Genomic DNA, 27,890 nt, shown 5'->3' on the forward strand with positions numbered 1-27,890 from the left:
TAGCAAATTATATGTTATTAAATTGCAGAATAATGCGAGTATTTATATTACCACCGCATACGTGCCGTTAATGCAGTCAAGCATACATTTTGAATGAGGTTTCGTGCGAGAGGCCAGAGTTTTAATGAAATTGTTCGCACTGATGAGAGTAACGAGCATCATAAGGGTTCTCGTGTAATATGCGTACGCTTAAAAAAAAAAAAAGAAAAAAAAAAAGCAAAGAGAAAGAAAAAATCTGAAACGCGGTACGTGTCGCGCGCGTTTTTATTTTTTACTCTTCGTCAGTAATCTCATTGCAACGGCGTGATTAAGGTTCTCGTGATTTAAAGTGTTACTTCAACCGGAATAATTGTAAAAACAGAACGCGATCCGCGTATAAAAGCATACCTCTGCTGTGGCTACGCGCTGTAAAACGGTATTTATTTTATTTAAATCATAATTTCATGACGATTTTGTGATTTAATGTGCAATATTTTGGTTTTCCCTCGCTTTTCGAATCTAATTAATGATTTTCAAGCGTCGCATATTTAAAAACTCTGCGGAATTTGCAAAAATATATAAATATTATTATTATACATATATATTTATATATATAATAATTGTCGTTGCACCCACCCCATTTATATATATAATTAGATCTCGTATTTGGCTCACAATTATTTTCCGCCCGATAGCCAAGCTGTCGCGTATCAAAAAGAGTTGAAAGCGCCGACAAAAGGTTCCGTCTCTTTTTTTTTTTTTACGGCGCATTCATCGTCGTTTCGGTTCGCAACAGGAAATTCTTTCAGATTGAAACGCACGTGAATCGTGCGCTGCGTCAAAAGAGAATTTGAGATTGCAAGTTTGAATGAGGTCCACGATCTAGCCAGATGTGTCGTCGATTGAAAACCGTGACGAATGCGACCTTTGTAATTACGTTGTAAAATTGCAATAAAAAAAAAAAAAAAAAAAAAAAAGAGGGACTAATTTGTCGGTCACCGGCAATTCTTCACGGCTTTTCTGCATTATAAAAGAGCGATTTAGGAATTAAACGTTTCTGAAAAGGAATGCTCGTCTTTTCAATAGAAGATACTCGGTTGTGACGGACAAATTTTTTTTTTTCGGACTCGATCCCTTAAGTTTGCCGTAATGTATCTAGTTATGGTCCACTTCGTAAAGCGATTTGTCAAAGAGTACAGTTACCTTCGCAAGTTAAGACAGTCGCGCAAATTAAACTTATCCCGTGTGAACTCGCTTCATCTTGCTCGACTTAAGGAGATCGAGCGCCCGGTATTCTCGCGCCCGATAGCCATTATCTGGTCACGCGGCCAGCTTATTTCGCTTCATTTGTCGATCTCCGTCGACGTCCCATTACGAGCCGCAAGCTCTCCATCTCTGGTGTCCGCCTATGGTCCGCCGGATTTGAGAATCAACGACCCGTTTCGTGAGATACGGTGTCGTGGCATTAGCAACCATTCGGATGTTCCGCCAACTAGCGAACTCTAATTTGCGGTCCCCGCTAATTGAGGAACGGACGCGAGACTGGTGGTGATTGCACTACCGGACAAATGAAGAGATTCCCGAATACGACAGGACCTCGCGCGATCATAATTTCCAAGTTCTAACCCAATAATAGTAACAACTCGCTCATTGGTAATTAAGAGAAAATATGAGATTCGGAATTGCCGATTTCGGGATACTTGAACGGTGCCGCCGCGGTTAAGGAAACGTTGCGCGGCGAAATAAATTAACTCTGTGCCTGCGAATATTTTTTCAGCGCCGCGGTAAATTTTCGATAGTATAATAAAAGCGTCATAGACATTGAGCACTTACCTGGCGTGACGAGAAGCGCGATTCCAAGGAGCAGAGCTCTTGTTGCCACTTCCACGATTCGTCGGAAGCCCCTGCGACACCACCGTAACCGATACCTCTTCTCTTCCTCTTCTTCTTCTTCTTCCGTTTCATCGTTTTTACTCGCGTGCTCGAAAAGGCCCAGACAAAGCCGCAGCTTCCGGTACACCGCACCGATCACATCCGATTCGGGCATGCGTCGCTTCAGAGTCTCCTTTTTCTCAACCGCTTCGCTCTCCTGGCGCCTGCACGATCGCCGGCAGCCTGTGCAGGTAGGCTGACCGGAAGCGAGGATCGCTTCGTGGTCAGTCCTCCTAAAAAACGACAAGTTTCTCATCATTTAAACGATTTCACCTCAATATTTATTTTATTGACTATAAACTAAAATTCTTCAATACAAAATTAATTAAATATTTTATTTTTACTACTTTCTTTTTTATTATTTTATTTTTTGCTTTATCGATTATCAACTAAAGTGCTTTTAGTTTTAAAATTTGTAATTTTTCTTTATCATTTGTTCTCGTTCGTAAATAGAATTTTATATCGATATATAGAAAAATAAAGGAAAAAATTTACTATACTTTTTCTTTAAAAATCAATGTAAGAAGTTTAGGCCAGGTTACGTGCAAAGCGGATTTGACCATCGAGCGAGCGAACTGAATATCCTCGCCGCGACACTCGCGATCAATTTACCTGTCCTCGTAGTCGTCACACGCGGCGTTCTCCTCGGTGGCATGGTAGCTGTCGTGCCTTAGGGACCGCAGACCCTGCGAACAAGTTCCTCCGGTACACTGGAACCTGAGCCTTCGCCGGAGGTCCGTGGCTTGTAGCCCTCCTCCGCCCCCCATACCCCCGCTCCCATAGTACCTGTGGGTATAAGCGGTCGACGTCCGCGTTATAGTTACGGCACACGCGGCGGTAACAATCATCGGCCGTCTCTCCGTGGAAAGTGAGCTATGGCCGGTAAATAACACGTCGCTCAATACGTCGCGCGAGCTAAGGGTATCCCCGGTAAATAAGGAGCCGTAAACTGTAATATGCGCTCTGCCAGAGAGATACCGTCGCGAGATGACGGGAAATAACAATTACGAAACTCTACGCGATACGTCAGCTATCCGATTACCTCTTCAAAGTGTAACAAATATTCGGGAGGTTTAAAATCTTAATCTCGATTTGCTTAACGGGAGAACGATTTCCCGGCGGTGAGAAGTTGACGTGAAAGCGTTAGGCGTGGAAGCGTTAGAATTAAGCTAATGGGAATAAATTGTATGTAAAACTGAGAGAGCAAGGCGGGATTATCCGCAATGGCCGTTTCTTTTTACGAAAACCGAGTCGGGGATAGGAAACTCTTGGCGAACTTGAGACAAAATCTTATTCGGCTTTATCCTACTTTATTTACTGACGTAAATGAGATTTGCTTACCCCTGCCGCTCCGCTACCACTACCGCTGCCCGGATCGTACACCCCCGATGCCGATTTTTACGAACCTCGCCACTTCCTCGCCGTCGTTCTCCACGAGCACTTTAACCTCCGCAACGTGCCGCTCTCATCACCTGCAACATAAAAAAACGTTGGTCAATAACGCAGTTAACTATGCTTGTGCTTAGGTGCATCTGTTTGCAGAATATTAAATGTCAACGCGATATATCTAATAGAACGCGCCTGATAATGTATGTATGTATTGCGTATTATTAATTGCTGCGCACGAATTCGTTATTCCGCGCACTTTACGCGGCCGATTATTATTCTGCGGTTATGGCTATATCTTTGCATAATAACCATTAGCGTACGTGTGCCCGTGCGTCTATACGCGCGCAGTATATACAGACGAATGAATCCTTTGGCGGATGGCTGAAATTCCGTATAGGCGAAACATGAATCGATTCGATTAGAAGCATACGTGCTCGGATACAAGCTTGGTTGATTCAATTTGGGTTTCGGCCTCTAGCGGTGCTTAGGCAGAGGTAGACGTTACGAAGATGGACTGGTAATTATATCACGTTTCGAGGCTGCCGCCACGTGACCCGGCAGAGGTGAGGATAGAGCGGCGTTAAATCATCCCGGACGCGAGAAATTAAATATTTTCAACCCTTGAAGCACGCGACGCAAACGCGATAATTTAATTAACCGGCTTCGATTTAAGGTCTTTAATGTTTCAGCGTTATCGCGGCTGATCGCACATATGCGCCGCTCTAACCCGAGAACGCGTCCGGTATTTTTACGCGATATCATATCTTCATTCAAGCACCGTACCGGATTTTGCATCTAAATTCGCGGCGCGGAATAACCGAGATTTCGATGCCGGGGCGACAAACTGAAAAATGTTTTAATAATTCGGCGCAACCGCATGGACGACGGCGCTGATTATGAGGGTATATGCGGCGGAATTATAAATTAGCGGCGATTGCATTTGATGCTGCAGTGCTTAACTTCGATGCGGAAAGTAGTCGCAATTTAATGCAAATTGTATTACGATATACGCGAGCGCGATGTATTACGGTCACGGAATAATGGTGCGCGCCGAACCCACGGATTATTTATCGTGCGTCAATACGCGAAGATTTTACTCCATTCGAAGCACGTTCATGTAATACTAACTCCAACTGGAATTACGACCATTCTGCTAATAAAACGGCCGTACTACCGACGTAGAGACCCAGGTGCGTATTAGACACTCCCATTCCGTGATTCGAGGTTGAGCTCGTATTGAGCGAACGAATATTTTTTTCATCCGACGTTATTAATCTATTGAGTTTTATGAAAGAAACTAAATTAAAAATACTGCAGACTGAGTTATTACTTTATAACTAAATTTTGTGTTATTTTTAAGATAAATAATATCGTTTCAATCAAAAAAAAAAAAAAAATTAATATCTTTAATAAATGTGTTTAATAAATTTTGAAATTTTCGTCGGAGAAAAAGTTGAAAAATTAATTTTTTCATTAGCTAGATAAGTAATATAGCAGTCTTGCATAATAATCCGCGAGCGAACGCTGCGGCGAAGTTACATCGTAAGCTTACAGAGCTCTTATTTATGATCACCGTCGGCCGCTAACGTAGCAGCATCAATCAGGTGTTGTTCGGTATTCATTCAGCGAGCCAGATGGAAGATTAGACGCTTGCGCTTCTTTTAAGAATATATGCGACAGCAAGTGGAAGTTAAATTTCTGCGCGCGTGTCATCGCAGCTGTCGGTTAATGACGATCTTCGAATCGGCCGTTATTACCCACGCATTACAATTTATGTACTTGCACATTACTATTCGCAAAATTTAAGATTCACCCTCCGACGTCCATTCAACTTGCCGCTTCATAAATAATTAATAGCGCTCCTATAATAAAGTTTTGTAATTTAAGTATCGCGGGACATTCATATTTATGTATTGCGAAAATAATATAACGATTCGCGAGATATGGCACAAACGGCGCAAGTATTTTTCATCGAGTTAGAGCGCGGTCAGAATGAACTTTTCGAACAGACATTGGTTACCTTACTATCTTCGACTTTATGGCTGATATTATTTCCAGAGTAAAGTCACGTTTTACTACCTCGCGTCAAACTACCCTAACTCGGATGGTGGCGGGGCTAGAGATTCCTACTTCATGACCGAGATTGAAGCAATGAAGACCGCGATTCCGAGTCGGCTTGTAGATTTAATCGGCAACTTAATCAGGGATAACGAAAAAAATTGCTTTCCCTGAAAATTTATCCTTAATTCATTTCTCTCCTATTTAGCTCTTTTATTTTTTATCTTTTACGTAATATTCATAATTTTTTTTTTTTTTTACTTTAATATGGTTTTTAACAGATCGGAATAACTGTGATCAATTCAATAGTGCGCAGCGATCGTTTTTATCAGATCTCGCAATTTTATTTGAACTTGTAAGATCGAGAAATTTTGCACCCGTAATTGTTTTAAAGAAGAAGAGTTTATTCGGGTCAGCACGTAAATAACGAGCGTGTACCTTGCGCGGCTGTCATCTTGAAGAGAGAAATACCACAGTAGACGGTATGGTTAATGTTGATGGAAGATGTTAGGTCGCACTGTTTGAACAATGGCACATGTCGCCCACGCAGTTGCGTCCCACCAAAGGGACTGCGACATCGGCTGTCATAACTTGTCTTCGTGTTCCTGGGTTATTAAGGCCGAGCCGGTGGGACTCACCAATTTCTCTTAGTCTCTCTATCTCACTCTCGCGTCCTCTCTCCGTTTCGCATCCCTTTTCCACGTATATCTAACTATTGTTTTTACAAAACTATAATAATTATCGCGTTTAGTCGAATTTATCGATAATGTAAATTAAATCGGTCTTGAAGTGACATTATTTTGCGATTTAAGCGTCGACGAAAAATCGCGAAAGTTGATGAAATTAAGTAATTTCGTGTCTATCAAAGTTTCTGTATTGTTAAATAAAACGTGACGCGTGAGATTATAAATATCTTGTTTAGTTTTAAATATTAGGATACGGCGCAAGATTGACACCAACGAAATCGATAATTCCACGAGTGAATTTCTCCTTGCTCGTAACGCAATCTGCTTTCGTGCTTTAATGCATTTCGTTGCACCACCTACTCCATCCGGCGGGCTGTCATTTCGAAACAAAACGAAACGGTCGGCTAATTGGCTCGCGTCAGAGCTATACGTCCCATGTGATTTCATTCATTATCGGTGTCTCGGTTGACACGACCGGAAGCGAGGAAAGTATCGGTGCGTTGCGCACCGATGTGTGTGCCGCTCGATTTTTCGGTTCCGTTTTGCACGTCTATCGGGCAGCCGCGCGTTTTACCGTCGACATTTTGTTGCATTTCACAATACTGCACACACGTTTTCCGAGGTCAATACGCGAGGCGAACGCGAGTGAATTACTCATACGCGTATGCCAAATTGCCGAAAGTTTTCAACCAATTTCACTGACGACGCGCACTTCAAACTTCCGTCTGTGCAACCGGAACAACTATGCACACGGTCGGAAGTTTGACTGTAGATCTTTGTTGTTTGTTTCGCGTGCATACACGTTATGCGTATGCTATGTCTACAATACATCTATAGATACGCGCGAATTTGCTTTACATTTAATTCGATGCGCAACTCCGAGCGATTCGTAATGTAGAAGCACATGTCGTCTGTCGAGATTACAACTGTCGCGCAATGCGATACGAAAAGACATGGAAATGCTTAATATATCAGCCGATTTTGCATCGTATTCATTGGTATTAAATTGGCAATATATAAAATATTTATTTTCTTCCCTCTTGCTCTTTCACGTCGTTCAAAATGATAAAAATGGTTTCAACAGTGTGAATTACGTTTGGAAAATTGTTACGCCGGATGTTCGTGGCCAATTTCGTTGTATGACCACTGAGCTGAACAATTCGATTGACGACAGTCCAAACGAATCCGATCAATTGCGAAATTCCTATGCTAATGCTTTTACTTCCCTAAACCGTTCCGGGCAAACGTTTAAATTAAAGTAAAAAAAAAAAAGAAAAAAAAAGAAATAAAACCATAAAGAACACGACGACCTGTTATATCGCGTAGACACATCCTTGGTTCGTGTAACAATTAAATTGATTATCATCCACGTTAACTTTCGAAGAGAGTTTGTCATATACCGTGACAAACGACCGAGCTCTTTAAAAACTTCCTTTACACGGTTGTCCAACTTTTGCGGATTGTCGTCTTTTGACGGAGAAATGTAACTTTCTAAATTGGCTCGGGCCAACTTTGTCATTAACCATTTTTGTGACTTTCTCGCCATCGGCTACTTCGACGTTGCGTCGCGAGACCGCGAAAATTTTGATCTTATTAACTTGGATAACTTTAATAGCGATCACGGGGACGTAATTTTCTCTAATGACTTATGTGATTGACGACAGATTGGCTCCGTACGAAGGCACGGTTAACCGAACGCATTGAGTATTTAATGAGGCGCGGAGACGCATTCTGATATATAGATAATTTCGCAAACGCTTGATAAATCTATATATCTCTGTAATCACAGCGACGTACGTTTCACAAACTTCTCCGAGATCCTCTCTTGGGTTCGCCATATATCCACCGGAAGGCATTTAGGAATGATCTTGTATACGCGTATGTATATTTGGCACGGCCTCGAGGCTGTTCGGTTATATCACACCACGGTATGTCTATCCGACGTGGAATCTATTTGAACGTCCTCCTACACCGATGATGAGGATGTTAATTATTACCGTCAAGGCTCGCCCAGAGCAAGAAGATTCTAGCCGGCGCTGGAATCTTGGGACGAAAGCGGACGTCCGAGGTCACTCGGCGGAATTAAAAAGAATCCGCGCTGTTATATAACTAAATGATAACTTATTGATCGGTGGGTTGCATTTCGGGAAATATTAATCTTGCAATACTTGCCGGAAGAAATTATAAAATCCGCGACGTAAATATGTATATATTTGCTGTCGCATTCTTATATTGAGTAACACATCGAAAATTGTCATCTCTAGAGAGAGCCGGGTTTCGTTAACAAAAAAAAAAAAAAAAAAAAAATTGCAATTTAATCTCGATTTAACATTAGGAATATAATATATTATTAATCAACATTACGAATAAACGCACAGTAGACTGCCTTAAACTTGAGCTCGAGCCGGGCTACCTCGTAAGAGATCCCGGATGAAAAAGTAATCGATTCCCGAGAATTCCACCGAGGGAAAGGCGCTTAATCTCGTGAACTGTAATCCTTGCTTGCAGTGCGCTGTCCGAGCACAATGTACGTAAATCGTTCACCTCGATCGGAAATCGATGGCATGGTTTTGGAAATTCAGTTACAAGAGTTCGCCGGCTTCAAGTAGTTCAAGGTTAAACAATGGCCGATAGAATGACGTGATAGTTAGCGGGCGCATATCTCGTATTACTATTTTTTTTTTTCTTCTATTTTTTTTTCTGTACTCGTCGGGATTCGTGATCTGATTTATGCCATTATCAAAATAAACCGATCATACGTGACCATCGTTTTTGTGCCTCGATATTCTAGCATTATTTCATTTCGCCCTCTATCTATCGACCCACCAGCAAAATTTACCAGATCCACGTTCAACGCCGGTGAAATATATCTCTTATTTCCGCTATCCCACGCTTTCGGCCGGACTTTTGTATCACCTTTCGGGGGGAACCCACAGGAAATCATCGGCTATACCATCCGCACGGTTAAGAAACGTTGAAATTCTCGACCATGAAACTCCAAAGGGGCTTTTAAGGCGCGTAGACGACGCGAAATATAAGGATTTAGGAAATAAGGAGCATAAAGGGAATAAGAGTTACCGTCACCGTCGCAGGTTTAAAACCAGGACTCGCTGATGATAATATCGAAAATGAAATGGAGGAATATGCAATGCTCGGAGCGAAACGACAATAAACTAAACGAGATAAATAAAAAAGGAGTCGTATACATGCATATGCCCGCACGAGAGAAGAAATGAGCGGGTAATAAAAACGGTGCTGATATATGAAAGCGGATATATACATATATCGTACATATATATAATATATAAAAAGCAGGAGATAAAAGATAAAAAGAAGCGAAAAATAAAAGTGAACGAAAGCGTGAAAGCCTAACGTATGCAGAAAAATAAAGGAGAAGTGCCAGAGGTGCGCTCGGTTACGAACACAAAGGCGTTAACGAGAAACAATAAAAGTGTTGAATAACGGCAAGAAAAATACCGTGAAGAAAACGGGGAAGGTAGTAAAATAGTAACTTGGAGAACTAAGTTAAGAAGAGATATTCGAACGTAGAGGAAGCATTCGAGTTCCTCGGAGAAACACAAAGGGGAGATAAGCAGGGTGTGGTGAAGGAGAACAGGAGTGCAAAGGGAGAGCGGGTTGAAAGGTACAATGAAGAGGGGCAGAAGGACGTGGAAAAGCGAAACAACGACTACGCGTGCTGAGCCGAGATAGAAGGGTGGAAGAGCAGAGCAGAACAGAAAGTGGAAGTGCTTTCAGATAGCGGGTGTGGAAGGGAGCAAGCGTCGCCAAGGTAGCGAGCCGGGATGCAATGGAGAGTGAGAACGTGATAGAAAAGTGAAGGAGGAAGAAATCCGCTTTACGTAAATAAATGTCCGAAATATACCCAATGAAGCTTCTTATATCGACATTAAAACCTCCTTAAAAAGACTCTAAAACTTGTTAAGAATCTATTTTTATAAAATACTCTTATATCCTTCTTAACCTCAGTACGGGCGCATTTTTTTTTTTTTTTTTTTATTACGATGCAACGACAACGGAGAGATAATAGAAAAAATTAAATCACAGGCGATTTCTTCTCCACAATTAAAAAAAAAAAAAAAAAAAAAAAGAATAAGTAACAAGTTGATCAGGGAATCGTACAAGGTTGTTGACCGCGTACAAACAAGGTGCGACATGTTCTATGCAAATCCCGGCTCGTTGGCTGGAATTGACGCAGGAAGACGTCGATAACTCTCGGCAAGTCAAATCGACGTGCCTTAGTACTATGCCGAGACGCTTAACTCGATTGTAGTTAACGGGCAAGTTTATCCAGACGTCGTCACAATAGTTGGAAACTACGGGATTTCGTTGCACGCCTACGGAATGAGAAGCGTAAACCGGAGGTAGTTTTCATTTAAATGCGAGAAAGTTCGTGGCTATAGAAAAAAGAAAAAAAAAAATTTCAGCGTACGTACTCGCGCGCCGTGAAAGTCGTTTAACTCGGCAATGCGGCACGGGCGCGCCGTTACACAGGGGAAGAAGAGAATTTTGTAGCATCGGACATATCGCGTTGCACGTCACTGGTAACGTTACAGAAGCGCGGTTCTTGATAAACACTTATTTGACCCAAATGCATCTGATGATGTTTCAAAGCATTTCGGCTGTATTTATATTACGCGGCTCGTGACGGTGCATTATGCTTTGTGTCCGTTTCATTAAACATCGGACAATCGTATTTTATTTGGCTTTAAAGTGCTTTTGCTTTCCAATTTCACGTGCACAATCGTATTTTATTGCATTCTAAAATTCGCGGCGTTTACGTTTTCCAACCAATATGCGTCAATCCTATTACATTACACGTAAAAAAAAAAATTTTGCAGCGACCGAATTGCGTGCGCAGAAAAAATGTGGAATATGACAATGGATTCGAAATATTTTTATCTTACAAGAGCGCTACGCGCGAAGCTGTTCATATATGAAGTTTGCGCGTAACGGGCACAATATTTTGCCGTTTTTGTAATTTTACATCGCGCCTCGCGTTACACTTCTCCAGATGAGTATTCCCGATGCGCGAAAGAGACACGTGAAACTCCCGTTCCCTTTTCGCGCGATAAAGAGCGATTTTCTCGGGATTCGAGCTCGAAACGAGGAAAGTTTCGCGAATCTCGGAAGATTACATGGCTACGAGTGGAGGAGCCGGTGGCATGAAAGCACCATGGTACACGCGACGACCGTCATTTTTTCGGTCACGGAACGCAACGTATCGCGAGAAGAGTCCTCTAGTCTTTAGCCACACGACGGTGCACAGTTCTGCTTGCAGGTAAAATAGAGAAACGAAAGAAAGATGAAATGTAAAAAGAGAGAAGAGAAAAAAAAAAATAGGAGAGCTTTCGACGAGGTTTGTGTGATTTTCGCGTAAAGCATGCGGCGGCGGCGACGGCGGTGGCGGCGTATAGAGGGAGAGCGGCAGGGGAGAATCGAGGAAATAAAAGTGCACTCTGTTTCCACGCATGCATGTATGTATATGTACATCCGCCGTGTGATGCAGGCGACGGACATGCGCCGAGTACGGCATCGCAACGCGGAATTTCATATTACTTCAACGAAATACGCGCGCTTGTCTTTATTATCGCCCGGAATGGTCTTAACCTTTTGCAATGCGACGGCCGGATCTATTTGTCTAATAATTTTTTTGGGAGGAAAAAAAGAAGGTGCATGGCGTATGAGTAAAGTTCCAGTTGTATTCTATCGTATCCGGATACGTGCATTTTATCTATCTCCTATCGAAGAATTTAATATTCTCCTGAAAGTTTCCTGAAAACGATTAATTTAATTTTCTAAATCGTAAATTTATAATATTAATATAAATCCTACATCGTTGACAAAAAGATTTATAAATTTCGTTGACTATATTATTTAATTGTTTATATGCATGAGTAAGTTGCGCTGTGCGAAAGCTTATAAATTTAATCGTATTATTTATTTTCAAATAATATGTACGACTAGTTGTCGTGAATGCGATTTTGTAGAGATAGCGAGCACCAAAGGGCTTGTCGCAGCAAACCGTTGGTTTCGCCAATGCGATCGCAAAACTCACTGCCGCTGCTTTGCTGATCGTAACGGCGTAAACAAATTGTTTTTTTTGCTCGATTATCGACCCAACTAATAGCTAAGCACCCTGTACTGCAATTTTGTTATCTACAGATTACAAAACCACTGTAGTTTACGTGTCGCGCGTGGCCATATAACAAATCTACATTGACCATCGCTTCCTTGCGTAGCGCTGTGGAATAATTACAGAAATATTTTTGGAAATATAAATATAATTGTGTAATTGCAAATAAATAAATGTAATTATATAGTTAATAGAAAAATTAATATAACGTATATAATTCCCAGATTTTTCGAGGATTATTTTTGCGAATTGTTAAATATAAAATTTCCACTATAAATTTTTCTTTAACAAGGATTAAATTTTTCTAAATTTTAATTTATTGCAAATAATAATAAACTGTTGATTAAACCAACGGGATAATCTGAACGTCCAGTGGCGTGTCAATAAATTTTTATTTCTCCAACTGGATTTTATTCGCTTTCAAAGCGGTTATCTGACCAAGCCATTTATAATACTACACTATTGCACTGTAAATTTAAAGCACTTACTAGGCCGATTTATGCTTTGATATAGCCAACACAAAACGGGTGGTTAACCCTTTGCTTCCCCTTTTCGGTTTGGTTATTTCTGCATTTCTATTTAGTCTATTATATAGCAAATAAAAAATTATTTTCCTATTTTCTTTAGAGAAAACCGTAGTAAAATATAATTTACAAAAAATCGCATACAACTTACGATATTATTCATACCGCTACTCAGAGAACTCTTTTTTTTTTTTTTCTTTTTTAAGGTTTTAAATTTTTAAACTATGTTGATCTATTGATTTAAAAAAATCAATCAAAAGCAGGACAATATTGCGAGCGCGTGTTGTCGCGTGTGCTTATGAAAAGGCAACGCCGATATTTGCGGTGGTATCATAAACCCCGAGGTATTCGCCGGTGGGGGGGTTGTTTCGGCGGCGATTCGCATTACGGCATAACGACCGCCCCTGCCGCAAAACGCGTCACCAACCGATGAGCCGCACGACCGGCCGCAGCTGCAACTGCATCGCCACCTCGTCGACCGCAAAACTGCAGATGGAAACGGCGCGGCATACCGATTCGCGCCCTCTTGCACGCGCGCGCCGTTGCGCCCTTTAACCCGGCCGGGTTTATACATCGCGCGATAGAATGGCGAAGGAACGCGCGCAACTATGTGGGCAAACAACAGCGAGAGGAAGGCAAGGTCCGGAAACGATTGAAATTTCCTCGGTTTTCCGGGAGCCTGCTAGACCCACCCTGGGAGACGGCGCATTCCGAAAATTCCCAATAAAGCGAGCGCTGCCCGAACGTCCGGCGCTTGTGATCGGTTCTCGCGGCGATCCTTTGATGCGCGATGCTGGAAAATCCAGAGGTCGCCGTAAGTCCTGGCCCTTCGCGAGAGGGCTCGAGCCATCGATCGAAATTGCCAGGAAACGAAAGCGCGGCACAAGGAGCCGAAAGCAAGTTTTTGCGACAATTTCGCGTACGCGAGCATCGAGTTTCGCGATATTTCGCAACATGCAAGCGCGCCGGGATAAAAACAATCTCCAGTCAGATTTCCCGCATGCGACATTCTCTCGTATAAATGCAGAGCGATTAGAACTTTGAGATACATGTCAGGCGAGGTCCGGTATTTCAGACAATTCTGGAAACTTGGCTCGCGAAAAGACGAGACACTCGAGAAGTAACGGCGCCACGGGTAAGTTAAAGCCGCGATTTACGCGAGCAGGCGAAAAGTTGGGAAAGCCGGAAAGTCGAGGGCTGGCGGTTACGCCGTATTCTCACCGCGGTGATCGCTTTTCTTTTCGGTACAAGAGAGACCTGAGGCGGCCGCAAAGCCGCGGCGGAAAGGTGAACAAGAGGAGGAGGGAAGGACGACGGGATCCTGAGCAGACTTCGGGGACGACGAATGGCGAAACGGTGGAAAGGGACCATAGAAACCCGTCTATTGAGTCGGCCGGCAGCCCGCAGATGCAATTGAATCGAACGTGCCGGAGGGAAGTGCACTTAACCGTTTTGCTTGTCTCGTTCGTCTCGCTTCCGCTCCCGCCGGGATTTTTACGGGAGAGATGCCGAGCAATAACCATGGTGAGGTCGAGGGGAGGGGGAGGAAGGGAGGTTGCACCCTACGCTTTGCAGGGGGAGGTAAAGAGATTTGGGAAGAAAGGGGGAGGGAATTTACTTTCCTCCGCGCATTTCTCGCCGTGAAAACCAATATAACCGGCAAGACCCGGTCGGAGAGGTCAGCGGATCAGCTCGCGGTTCGCTGACTATGAGCGAGATCAAGTTCCGAGCCATTCAGACGTCGCGGTCCGTGGCTGCCTTTGAATACAATTTGGAAGACTCAAGCCGTTTCCCTCCCGCGTGTCGTTATTACGTTTCATCGTTCACTTTACATTTAGTTCCCGCGATCGATATTTCTCTAACTGGTCTCGCGATGAGTTTTTCTTTTTCAAAAGCGTAACTTTTTCACGTAACGCCCAGCGTTGCTATCGATTACTGCCATTTAAACAGGGCTCGTTTCTCCGCGCGGCGCACGACTAGTAATTTCATTTGGCTGCAATCTGCATAATAAAGGCCGACGTTTAGCTACATTCGGACGTTGAATTACCCTCGTTGCGTGCCGAGGGAAAATCGTTAAAGTGTCCGCTCGGCTCGGCCCGAACGAGTGTGACTGTTAAACACGCACGGCTCGTGCAAAGAAGAATTCGCTGGCTGCGAATTATTATCATGCCGCTCCTACGGGATGTACTTACGTATCGAATAAGAAGGTTTCGACGGGACAGAGATAAAAATATTAATTTTGGAGCGCATTCTGTAAAAGAAAAAAAAAAAAAAGCTCACGGTCGACGTTAGTGGACACGCGATCAGACGGGAGTAAAGATTTTTCTAACTAGATTTCAGCATAAGATCTTAGGGAGAATTGTCGTTTCTTTAAATGGGAACGTGCCTCCGCTTCGCAAAGACGATCCCTGCCTCGTGCACGTCAAAAGAAATTTCAACCGCGCGATATTACGGACGCGAGTTAACGGCGCGCACTGAAATCGCGCGGCTTTCGGAAATGCGCGGCGAGTTTTCTCGTAAATAACTTACCTGACTGCTTTGCGTTACGCGCAGTGACGCGCGACAATTTAATGGGATTTAAATACTCCGACTTGGTCCCGGGAATAGTCAAACGCGCTGCTGTTTTTGCTCCGGTTAGCCGATGAATATTCATCGTCCCACGGCGACGCTAAATAGTATCAAGATGCTAATTAATCGCGAGTTGATACGGCGAATTACTTTCTCCGGTTACGTATCTCTGAATAATTTATACTCTCCGGGACAAACGTCCGTCGCGATCGGCTATTAAAAAAAATTATTGTGCACCACGTTGAGAGTGTACCGTGTCATATTCCGTTCCTCCGCAACACGATCGTATACTACATGCCGATTTGAACTATTGCCAGACGTCAGTGGAAATCTGTTTAGCACGCCTGCGGCATGTCGGTTCTTTAAACGAGGAAATTTCGCTCCCGCGCGGTCGGCCGAGTTTTCGAGTAGATGTCGAACCGGGAGGCAGAGACCACCGCTATATACTTGGGGAAACGGTATACATATTAGCAAATTATCACGTGGAAACACGAAACGCGCGGGTAGCCGTCCGCAAGCTGCCTGACACAGGTGACGCAAACTTACTTAATCGTGTACCGAGTCTCGAACGACCTGGCTTGCATAATCGCGAGATGGAATAAGTAGGCCAGGGTGAGTACAGGAAGAGTGACGACGAAAGCCGCAAGGGAGGCCACATGACGGAAAGTGGAAAAAACGAGAAGACTAAGGGCAAAGGGGGGAGGAGGGAGGTCTTGGATAAGTCGGGACGTGACGTCGTCATTTTAATGAAAAATATCTCGCGTCTACATTTTTCTAAATCATACAGGTGACGCGCGATCAATTCAGCCGGAATGCAAGGCGGAGGCACCCGCGAAAACTAAAATTTGATATTTTTCAAGAAGTTTGCCGTGCCGCGTGTTTCTCGATGTAAAGTCAAATGTGCGCACCGTCAAATATTATTCTAAATGTAGACCGGAGATGAAATTAAATTTTACGAGTGTGTAATTCGCAAATACACGTGGAAAACGACTTCGGACGTACTTGGAAACGCTTCAACTTCGCGGGTTTGAAAGTGGGAGGTGGCAGCGTTTCCCGAACGACGGGGATGTGCCTGAATTACGCTGGGTACGCGAGTGCGTTTAAATTCCGCTTAAAGGGTCATTAAGGCCGAATTAGAGCGGTGCCGTGCCGGGATCAGCGACAATCCGGGCGACGTGGGCCACTTCGCCGTAACTTTCGAATAATATGCCGTCGAGGGAGAATCCTTCTCATTTCCCTCGGCGGTAGGGGAGGAAATACAACGTGGGCTCTCGGGACTTTCGGATTCCAATGCGCCGAGCAGGCGTGCTCTGAAATATATTATATTCGGGACTTTCGACGACACACCGCGGCCATCCTTTCCGTTGAGACTAGTCGAGTTCCGGAGTGCACTCGAGAAACGGGCGTCCGCGGGGGCGGGGAGACGCGAGATTGATACCGTGCTTGAAAGACGAGCCAACTAACTCACGAGATGCAATTTTGACTTGTCGTCGGCGCCACTTTGCTGAAGATCTCGGGCCTCGATATATAGCGCGCGCCTCGAAAAGCTCGAACATAGAAAAGTACGTGCCGGTTCCTCGAGCTTTCGATATCGAAGAGGAAAGATCTTTGTGTTACAGACAGGCGTCCCAAGGTGTCAGTGCCACTTATAAAAACGCGTACAATTTATGGAAGAAAAAAAAGAAAGATAATAAAAAAAAAAAAAAAATATATGCGAAAGAATATTTTACGTCAATATTTTTTTTTTTCCCCAGGTACACAACAAAGTATCTGAATATTGAAATATGGAAAGATATTTGATTATGGATAATATAGAAAATTGTCACGAAAAATGTAAAGAATAAATATAACGTTTAATATATGTATATCAGTGTAAAATAAATCCAGTTTCCAACTGCAATCGCCAATGCGATAAACAATCGTATTTATTTAAAATATTTAAATAAAAAAAATATATATATGGTTAAATCGTAACAAACGAACAATCATAAATGATGAATAAGAGAACAGATGTTGCAACGAACCTGAATGATAAAACATGTATCTCGTATTATCGCATCAGCTCTGTCACTGGATATCGTTTTAACAGCATTTATAATAACGTGCTTGTTACTATAAACGATGTACATTCTATTTGCCAAGCTTTTAATAAATCTGCGTCAAAACACAATTATTGTCTCACTTGTTTCGCGTAAACCGCAGCTTGAAAGATAGCGGGGGACGGTTTTCGAGAACAGAGATTATGTCTCGCGCTTGCGTTCAGAGCCTGAAGCGTCGCTTTCGATTTTCAGTCGCGGCTTACTTCTACTTTACTCGACTTGTTCAACACGGCCGTTGTTAGCGCTGTTAAGCGCGATAGACGGTGACCCCTCCCCTCGAGTTACCTTCTATCTCGGCTATTGATACAGCTCCGTGAAGAAGACGAGACGTCGGAAACCTCGGCGGTTATTTTTATCTCAAATCGGGGGTTTTTTTTTTCCTCGTTCGCGCACCGCCAGCTAGATCGATACATCCGATACTAAAATTGTCCGCGTAATATATCCGCACTCGTGATTGCCTTATTATGGCGCGCGCGCGACACTTGGCGAGCGATTTTTACAGAATTTTAACGCTCGGCATTATAGCGCGCGAGCGTTTAGAAGAGCGGTGGGATAGCGCAAAGCGATGTAATCGGATTACGGGCTTACGTATGGACGGGGCGGGTGACACGTAGATAAAGGGGAAAAAGGCGGAATCGATGGCTGCTATTCGTCACGGTATAAAAAGTGTAGGTTCATAAAGGTGAACAAAGGAAAAATTGAGCACCCGTTGGGAACGCCGATGGTGATGAATATCCCCCGGCCTGTCGTCGCCGGGATGGCGCGCATCACCGGCATCCTGCACCCCCGCGATGCCAGTTGCCGCGTATAAAATAAATCGATTGCAACTTAGTTTGAATAACTCGGGGCTGTTAAAAGTAAGCGGCTCGAAAGCGACTAGCGGATACGATCGGGACGTCAAGTTTTTTTCAATGCCGAAACCTCTACCTGCACGTACGCGCGTAAAGTGCCAAGGCGCATGGAAAATAGATCGAGAGACATATCGGCGACTGGGGGACTGCTTTTTAATTTACTCCGCTCTGTCGTGCGTCCTTCTGAGTGTCGGTTACAGGAGATCGGCTGTCGCCGTGGATGGTTACAAGGGAACCGCTTTAATTACACTTGGCAGAGCGGCTTGGTTATGTAGAGCGGTGGTTTCAATCACGGTGTTCACGGTTGTAAAGTGTAAATGCAATAGACGCCAGCGCAGCGCGCTACGCAACACGCACCCGGGATACGTCTATCCAGATGCACGTGTGCGCGTGCACATATACGAATATACATATAATTGACGGTTTTATGGAAATCGATATTCCATAAAGCGTCACGTTGTCGCACTGCATTAGTCGGGATAAATCTGTGGTCGATGTGCCGCGGCTATTAAAGCGACCCTCGATTGCCCTCCGCGAACGATTTTTCTTTCTTTTTTCGGCGAGTAAAAAAAAAAAAAAAAAAGTGCCATTCAACGTGGGAGTCAAAAATTGTGTTTCGCAATATTGCCCACGGTTTTCAAATAAGCTGATTGAGTTACGTATCGCAAATCACGCATTGTAAGCGCAAATTTGCCGTGAGCAAATTAATTGATTGATTGGCTTTGCGTAATCCACCGGTAATTTCCGTTATTTCTTATTACGTAGCGATAGCGCGCTTTGTTTTCACAAGTATAAATTTGTATTATAAATAAATGCAATTACACAATTAAAATCGGAAATAAAGGTCAAAGAATCGAAATCAATTTAGGTTGAAAATTAATTACCGCTTTAGCACGGTTGATAACAGTTCCGTTATGTAAATTACTTTTATATAATACCAATTATTTATGCGGTGTTAATCTCGCACGCAATCTTATTGCCAGATAACGTAATCAATTGTCCCGCAGTTTGAGCGACAAGTGCAAAATTCAATCTTATGACGGCAAATCGTCAATTTCAAAACTAAATAAACCCTCAATTCAGATATGCCTAGCACGTCGATATTTCTCTTTGCCGCACAAAGCGACGGTCGTTATAAAGCTGACATTCCTTCGAGCTAGCCCGCCGCTGATAAAAAGGTTTTGATAACGAAAATATCGATAACTCCGACACACAAGTCGGCAATGAATCGCAGCCTTAATCGTGGTTCGCAGCCGAGAAGAAAGTGCCGGTTCTCGCATAAGCGCTTTAGTTGCCAGCTTAATTGCGGCGCCTAATTGGAAATCGGTTTTCGCTCCGCGAACGATTAGAAAAGTCCGAATGTGGCCAGATCGTTCGCGATGTTAGCGCGCGAGTGAGTGAGGCCGCGGCAGGCCAATCGCGAGAATTAGTCGTGAAAATGTAGCCTTAACGACGTCGCGGCACGAAAATCTGAGTGAAACGAGAAGCGAAAGTGTGTCGACCGAGCTTTTTATACAGAGCGCATTAGAGCGTCTCGCGGAATACTACAGACTCGGTTTCAGATACACGTTAAAGCTGCGCAAACTAAATCGGTTCCCGAGACAACTGCGACAATCGATGGCCCAGATGGTTATCATAGAACGTAGATACGTGACGGAAAGGATGCCTGGCGTCCCCGCTGTTGTAACACGCGCCCCTGGCGCGATGCAACGCACATGCACGTGCACGAGATTCGTCCGTAACGAGCGGATTCGCCCGTTAAGATATGGAGGTCAAAGTTGCGACGTTGCGGACCACGCCAAAGGGGGCGAGAGACCTTCAACCCTCGACCTACGGAAACTGCCGCGAAAAGCTATCGCGTGTCGGCGCAATCGGGGATCTCGCGCGAGTGCCTTCGATCGGCTTCCCGCTCGCGTCGGTACTCGAAGGACAGATTATGCCCTCGAGCGTGTGCGGTGGACTCTGACATTTCGGGTCGCGGCGCACACAAGCGCCGGGAACAGAGTTCGCGCGCGACCGATTAAATTAAACGTACCTGCCGCGCGCCTGACACTGAAAAATAGCACCGCGCCTAGCGCGCCGTCGTAAATTTCTAGTTTACAGGCGCCCAGGCCGCCGGAATTAATTCGTAGCTGATACGCGGGATCGTTCAGCCTTCCCGTAGGCCGCGCGATATTAGGGACGTCGGTGCGGCGAATTGTTTCGCGTCTTATGCTCCCCGTCGACGATAAACTCGCTTAACGATATCATTAGCCGAATGCTAAATAACAGGCAACGTAAAATTCTTTTTTTTTACTCAGGCTGTTACGAATTCCCGTCGCATTGTAACCCAGAAATCATTCGTACACTGACGCATCATTTTTAACGTTTAAACAGCGAGCGATAACTCATCCGATGCAACTGTGTGGGTGAGGGTAAACTGCATTCGTTATTCCGTTCGTTTCGCCCGAGCCGCGTTGCAGAAATTTTGCCAGTTTCGCAGTTTAACAAGCTGGACCTGGTCGAACGAGCGGATAGACGGACGAACGAACGGTCGGACATATCTCGCTACCGCAATTTCGGCAACCGGTGTCGATCAACCTCTGAGAGCTTATTCGCTGTGGACCGGAAAAGCATTCGTCGTAAAAAAAAAAAATACATAAATAAATAAATAAAAAAGAAAAAGTAAAAAGAGAATTGCTAGAGAAATTTGCTCGTTCGCGGCGGCACCACAGAGTGTGACGCGACTCGATATGATGCTTCGTTGCTATACATATAACACCGCCATCCCGGCTTTTGACGCCGACGACACGCCGGCGATGATACACCGCGGGAATGCAGCCGTCCTTCCTCTCCTAAACTCGCACTTTATCCCGCGAAAGAACGAAGACCGGGAAGGAGTAGAAAATAAAAAAAGAACAAAAAAAAAACAAAAGCTCGGGCCGGTAAAAATGATGCCAACGTTGGGAAGCGCGATTAAATATCGCGCTCGATGTCTAAAGCGACGGCGATAGTCGTTAATGGCGGAAGCGCGACACGTTGCCGAGCTTCGTCTCGTTAATACAGAGATCCCCGCTTGTCGGCCAGTGGCACGTGAAAAAGCGCTTTAATCCGCGTCGCGCTCTCGCGCGGGGCTTTTTTTTTAACGCTCTTTTTTCCCATTCGCTCGACAATAAAGCAGCTTAATTGCTTCGCCGAGATCGGCGCGTTTGAACGAGACGTGGACGTGTTCCGGCACGCGATGCTTCGTGTTCGAAAGGTATCGGCCGTGGCATGTGTAGGCGCTCTTTCGAGGCGCTTCCCGTCGATATCGAGGCTACCATGTATAGCTGAACGCTTCGAAAGCAAGCGAAATGACAATCATGCCCCCATTACAACGCGCTCCGTATCGATGTCTGTTTTTTTTTTTAAGATCAAAGTCGGCATCGCGCTCGAATACGGGCGGATCTGCAAGTTTAACGTGGAACGCAGCTCGGTCGCGACGTCGATCGATTATTTCTCGTTTGCCGATGACTAACGGACTGTCGTTTATAGATCATTTGCGTGAAGAATTGGTAAATTTTGCAACTCCAAACGTCAATCTCCGACGCGAAACGAGAGAAACCAATATCGCTCCGCAGCATCGTCGCGAGTATAACTCGTGTGAAACGATCCAAAACTGATTGCAGAGTAGAATGTGGTGGGGTAACGCGGCGGTGTTGGTGTCCGTTAGCGTCGAGAATTTCGACAGTTCCAGCGGGTCAAGTGAGATTAAACGAGAATTCGACGGAGGGGAAACGAGGGGAGGAGAGAATTGCGATAAAACGGAGGGCTATTCGCGGCCGCTGCGAGCAACAATGCATTTTTCCCTCTTCGCGCCGGCCTACGCGACTCTGTAAACGTTTAGTTACGATACAATTGGCGAGAGAATACAAAGACAAAAAAAAAAAAAAAAAAGAAGAAGAAGAAGAGAGAGAGAGAGAGAAAAAGAGCAAGAGAAGTCCTCGAGCGCGCGCGAAAAATAGTTGTATTCTTGTTCGAACGGATGAATATTAATGCCCGATCGAAACTGCAGCCCCGATAAGACATCCGCTCGCGTGTGCGCGTTGCATACACGCGTGCACGTGCATTCTGGTGCGGAATTTTATTGAATAAACGATTTTCAAACAGCGAGACAGGGCTCTTTATGTCCGCGCGTCCTATACATTTTATAGAAGCCCCGCGCGGAGCTTTTTTTTTTTCCGTTTGGTCTCTAATTGAATGAGCTCCGACGTGGAACAAAGGCCCGCGTAATCGCCATGATTTCTCCGTCCGTCCGTCTGAAAAGCACCTCGCGAGAGAGCCCCACGAGATCCCCGATACTTTTCATTACGTGCCCGGTAAAAATTATTGCGCCCGACCGGTCAGCGCAGAGGAGTCGACGGACGGTATGGGCAGAAACAATAACCGGGGTGAAGGGTCGCGATAGATTCAATTACAAGAAATCGCCGAACTTCCAGCGGCCTGCGCACGGCCGGGCTTTTCCGTTCCGCCAGCCCCTTAACCCAATTCTACTTAGGTTTTGCCGGCCGGGGTGCTGTCGAGCGAAGACTAATGTTCGTCTAACTGGTCGTTTCTCCGCAACACCGACTCATTTCTGACGGGAACGAGCCACCGGGGGATTCCTCCGCATCGCTCGGCATCGCGGCGCGGCTTTTACCTGCTTACGTCGGCAGAAAATTAACTTAACCGGCGCGACGAATACGCGTATTCCACCTCGCGTCGTAAAAGCTCGAGAATTATCAACATTTTAAGTTCATCGCGATTTTTTTTTATTATAACGCGTCTCACAAATTATTTTTTAATAAAACATGAAACGATTTTAGCTCCGTTGTCATTAAAATTTGTTATAAATTCTCTAACAAAGAACTAATTTTTTTTAATCAGAATATTGCACCAGGAAGCCCGAGATGCATCTATATAGCGCAGTTAAAATACATTTACGTATACTTTTTCGAGATGATCTTTAATGAAGCCATAAATAAACGAGCAGTGGAAAAAAAAAAAACCATCGACGCACAATACATAAATTATAGCAAAGTGGTGCGCTCGTAGATTTTGTAAATTATATTCCGAGCCAGCGAATCTATTTTGTACGTGATTAGTTCCGTGGAGCGCTGAACCGTAAACCTGCCCTTCGTACGTTTCCTAGGTTAGTAACATCAAAGGGGGAATAAAATCGCCGTCGGACAATCCACGGCGTCACGACGTCGATCTTGATCGACATAGACCGCGGGACGGGATTTTTAATCCGCAAGAGAGATTCAACAGTCGCGGGCGAAGACTTTTAAGAGGTTTATCGGGGCCAGAATCTTGGGCAAACTGGCTCCGATCACCAATGCCAGCAATGGCGGGCTAGGAAGTTTTAATTAATGCTTTTTTATTACAAAAAAAAAAGAAAAAAAAAAACAGAAATCGATTGGCCAAGCACGAAAATGATTATAAAGTCGATGACCGGGAAATAATTTGTTCGCTTCCAGCCCGGGCGTAACTATCCTGTCAATATTTGTTACTGCGCTGCGTAATTCATTTCAATAAAGAGGATTTTACATTATATTTTACACATAAACGCGTCTGTTTGCATTATATTTTACATAAGAGCAGTCGCGTAATATATATTTTTTAGAGTGTATATGTTATTTAAATGTTATTCGCGTCGCCGAACATACCGAGCGACATTATGTCAACGTGTCACCTACTTCGTTATCTTTTAATCTCATTATAAAAAACTATTTTTTATCTGTTCCACTTTGTCTACCTTTTTTTTTTCTCCCATTATCCCTTCGACATTTTCATACGTATGTAATATTTGTGCGAAATGCGAACAATTAAGGAAAATGTTTATTTAGCGCAATAACGCGAGATGACGATTTATATTTCTGTTTCAGTGTTATCGCGTCCGTAATTCTCATCTCATAAAAACCCATTTTCCTCGGATTACATATTGCAGTTAATATTTACAAGACACTCCAGCAATTCGACGAAATGCTCGTCGCAAAACGTGGTTTTTACAGCGGTCGCAATGCCGAGGAATTATGGATCCGCAACAACGCTGAAGCACAAATCAATCCAAAATTGCCCCCATCAAACTGCCAGCTGCAGGTCGCTGCGTGTGTGCGTGTCACGCACACGTTTGGAATTCGTATCGCCGCTAAATTCGAGGCCAGACATCGCAATCTCGTGATGCACGAAACCGTCAGCCCGTGTCTGCGTGAAGCAAAAATCGATATCGGTGCTATTGACGTGATTAGAATTCTCTAATAATTCCTGCATTGTATTATTTCTCTTTCGCACGCGTTTTTATCTCATTGTAATAATGCTTGGAAAAAACAAAAATTCGCCAAATAAATTTATACTAAACGATAATCGTGTTTCATTGAAATATTCCCGTGTATTGCAATTTCGATCTTCAATTTCTCTCAACGCTTCGATCGAGCATGGATAATTATCTTACCGGCTACCCCTCGAGCATTCCGCTGATCAAAGGAAGCACGAATCTCCGAACCTCGCAGAGATCATTCGTGAGGATCGCCATGTGTGCAGTCAGGTGACTTCCACGCGCGCGTAATTAGCACTAATTACCCGCAAGCCGCTAGGTCGCACGGGCCTCATCGGCCAAGCGCATGTATCACGATCTATCCTCACCCTTGCCAACCCTTCTCGCCCGGCTTTCGTGTCGCGGACGGACCTAACCTGCGCGAGTTAACCGCTCGCTGCAACCTGCATTCAGCATGGAACGAGGCCATGTGTACTATCAAGCCGGACAGTCGAGATAGAGAGACGAGGAGAGGAGAAGAGAGGATGAAAGACGAGTCGAGAGGTCGAGAAGGTCCTCTGGCCGTCTCCAGCCACCCTTCCCTTCGTCCTGTCGGAAGCAAGGTTACTCCTGGAGCCGCGTCGCGATGGGCGCGAGGGGAGGACGGAGAAAAAAGAGACAAGAGAAACGCTCGAAAAGGAAAAAAAAAAAAAAGGAAAAAAAAGGAAAAAAAAAGAAAAGGAATCGACTGGTGATGCCGGGAGCTTACCGGGAGTCTGTTAAATCCGGGCCCTGAATTTCTCCTTCCGGTCTCTCTCGGTCTGTCGCTCTTTCGCTCGCCGGGGTGTGGTTCCTTCGCGTACGGGCGGGGCCAGGATCACCCCACGGGATTAAGGACTTTGGACTTGGCTGGATTCGGGAGGCTCGCGCTCGCCCGTCACCGAGATACGTGTCCGTCCGGTATCCACCCGCGCGCGTTTTCACGTCGTGTGTCGTCCCGGGTGAAAGGAATCACAATGATATACGCCAGATCGGTGATAAAAAACGAGAAACGGAAAAGATTCTGCGGGAAAAGAACGGCTGAATGCGCCTTCGAACGTAGTATCTCTCGCTTTAACGCTCCTCTCGCGTGTACACGGGTGTACGTCTCTATATGCCGTCTGCCGTCTACCGTGTACCGTGTCGATGTACGTATGTATCTGTCCATGCGCGCGCGCGGCCGATCGTATGTATGCGTGCAGTCGAATCTGTAGCAGCACGAACGCGGGTGTAGGACGCGATGATGATAGGTTGAGTATACCTTGGTGATCAGGACCGACGGGATATGTGTATGTATGTGTGTGTGTGAAGGTTTCTGGAAGAGAAGTGGATCAGGATGAGGGGGATCGGCCTAGAGACGAGATCCTGCCTTCGCTAGGACATTGTTATTCCTAGTAGCACGTCGCGGCGAAACCCAGCCGCTTCCAGCTCGATCCACCCGCGGCGACCACCCCCGCCTATCTTCGCCGATGCTGGTTCCCCGATCAGAACTCGCGAGGAATCTTCCCCAGATCCCGCGCTCCACTGCCTCTGCCTCAGTCACGTGTCCGGTCGTACCGCGACATCGTGTCCCGAGATTCCGATTGTCACAATTTTTTTTTGCCCGTCATCGATTCACGTTAGCGTACACCCCAGGAAGCACCAAGAACCGCCGGTTTTTCGATACTTAAAAGCCCGTGTATCGCGGTTTATAAGAAAGCGCGTGCACCGACGTTGCCGGGACGAATTCAGATCACTGAGTCTCGGCGGTCCGACATTGATAACTCCCGGAGATGACGAATTTGCGACCTTCAGCCTCGACCTTCGCGATCGATGGCGGCGCGGGCGAGCCGACCGAACGCGTGTAGCTCTTCACCGCCGCGATGAATCTTTACAACGATAATCGCCGTCGATCGTTGCCGTCACTCGCGTCACTACCGTTTTGATCGCGCACACTTGAGCATCGTCGATGTTCGCGCGCGGCAATAAAAAAAAAATCACCGTCGCGACGCAGGGCGATTCACCGCCCCGGTCCCGCTCTTTGTCGCAAGCCACGAGCCGCCTTTCACGTTTTTTCAGACCGCGTCTTCACAACAGTGGTCGGTGTCAGCCGTCAGTGTCGAGGTACCACCGCGGGGGTCGCGAAGAGCACCGCGCTTGCGAGGACGCGAGGACGCCCAATTCGGACGCAGCAACCGCAACAAACGGCTTGACCGCGCGAGAGCGCCGACAACGCGGACAGCACGCAGATTTCACCAGGTCACTCGTCGCCGCCGATCGCGGAGCCCTGACAAACACGTAACGCGCCGCGAGGGAGTACACCGAGGTACCACTTGCCTGGCGATGCTGCGCGGCGCCATGACAGCGCTAGCTCCTCCACCACCATCCCCACCTAAACGACCCCCACTGTTGCCTCACCCTCCTACCCTCGTGCCGTCAGACACCCCCTGCTACTCACATACCCTTCATCTGTCCCCTGCGCCCGCTGATACCGCCGATTCTACCGCGATGGCGCACCCCTCGTTACCCCTCGCCTAGTTTTAACCCTCCACCGCTCTACAACCCCTATCACCCCTCGCAACCGACCGTCCTGCCTCGGCCCCACCAACGCAATATTGATCGGGCGGAAGGGCGGCATCCAGGAGCGTAAGGATTTCCCGAGAACACCCCGGAGCGACCATCCGTCGTCGCCCCACCTATAACCCGTTACTATTTTCTCGGTTTTTCTTTTACAGGGAGGTTTTTTTTTTTTTTCTCCACTCGCCCTACGCACGGGGCTATTCTACAGGATTGTTTTTTCTCAATATGTTGTTTTTTTTCCTGTTAATATTTTTCCTATCTCGAGAAAGTTCATTCTGCGGAGAGGAGACGGCGAAAATAGCGGTGCGATATTACGGAAGCTGCACGTGAAGCGCTGCGCGCGGATAAAACCCGAAATTTTGGAGTTGCGGATTTATATAGATGCAGAAACATCCGTCGGGAGATTAAAGTTTATTTTTCCAAACATTTATTTCAAATCGCGTTCATTATTAAACGACGTGCGGTCTACGAATTTACATATTAGCAAAAAAAAAAAAAAAATTATAAAACAATAAAGATACAAAGCGTATGAGTCTGCAATTTAACTTGGACGTAATTAAAAAAATAATTTAATAAATATATGTTTGTCTCCCGATAATTAATTATCTCGCCGACTAATTGTACTATCACTGCTTGAAAGTCGCGATTAACTTTCAAATGACTTCGCTATCGTTGATAACTTCATTTCGATTTACGCCAATTTGGGCGCAGAGGAAACTCGTTACAGAGTTTAGTTTACATAGACCGCCGCGGATAGAAGAACTTAGGGTTTGTCTTTTAAAATCAACGGCTCGCGCCA

The 27,890-nt window shown here is 45.1% G+C and overlaps 1 protein-coding gene across 7 annotated transcripts in view; it reads right to left on the minus strand.

Annotated features, from left to right (window-relative positions):
* LOC139111203 (protein turtle) overlaps nt 1-27,890 on the minus strand; it is a 209,765-nt gene that overhangs the window by 57,971 nt on the left and 123,904 nt on the right. For 6 of the 7 annotated variants that reach the window (XM_070671331.1, XM_070671330.1, XM_070671326.1 and 3 more), the window contains exons 5-6: nt 2,524-3,383; nt 1,813-2,144 (exon numbers count right to left, since the gene is read on the minus strand). In XM_070671331.1, the coding sequence (XP_070527432.1) occupies nt 1,813-2,144; nt 2,524-2,759 (568 nt within the window). In that variant the 5' untranslated portion in view covers nt 2,760-3,383. Of the gene's footprint in view, nt 1-1,812; nt 2,145-2,523; nt 3,384-25,262; nt 27,092-27,890 lie in introns of those variants that run through there. The other variant, XM_070671327.1, reaches the window with a different exon arrangement.

The sequence above is a fragment of the Cardiocondyla obscurior genome, linkage group LG23, assembly GCF_019399895.1.
Source record: "Cardiocondyla obscurior isolate alpha-2009 linkage group LG23, Cobs3.1, whole genome shotgun sequence".
Lineage (NCBI taxonomy): Eukaryota > Metazoa > Arthropoda > Insecta > Hymenoptera > Formicidae > Cardiocondyla > Cardiocondyla obscurior.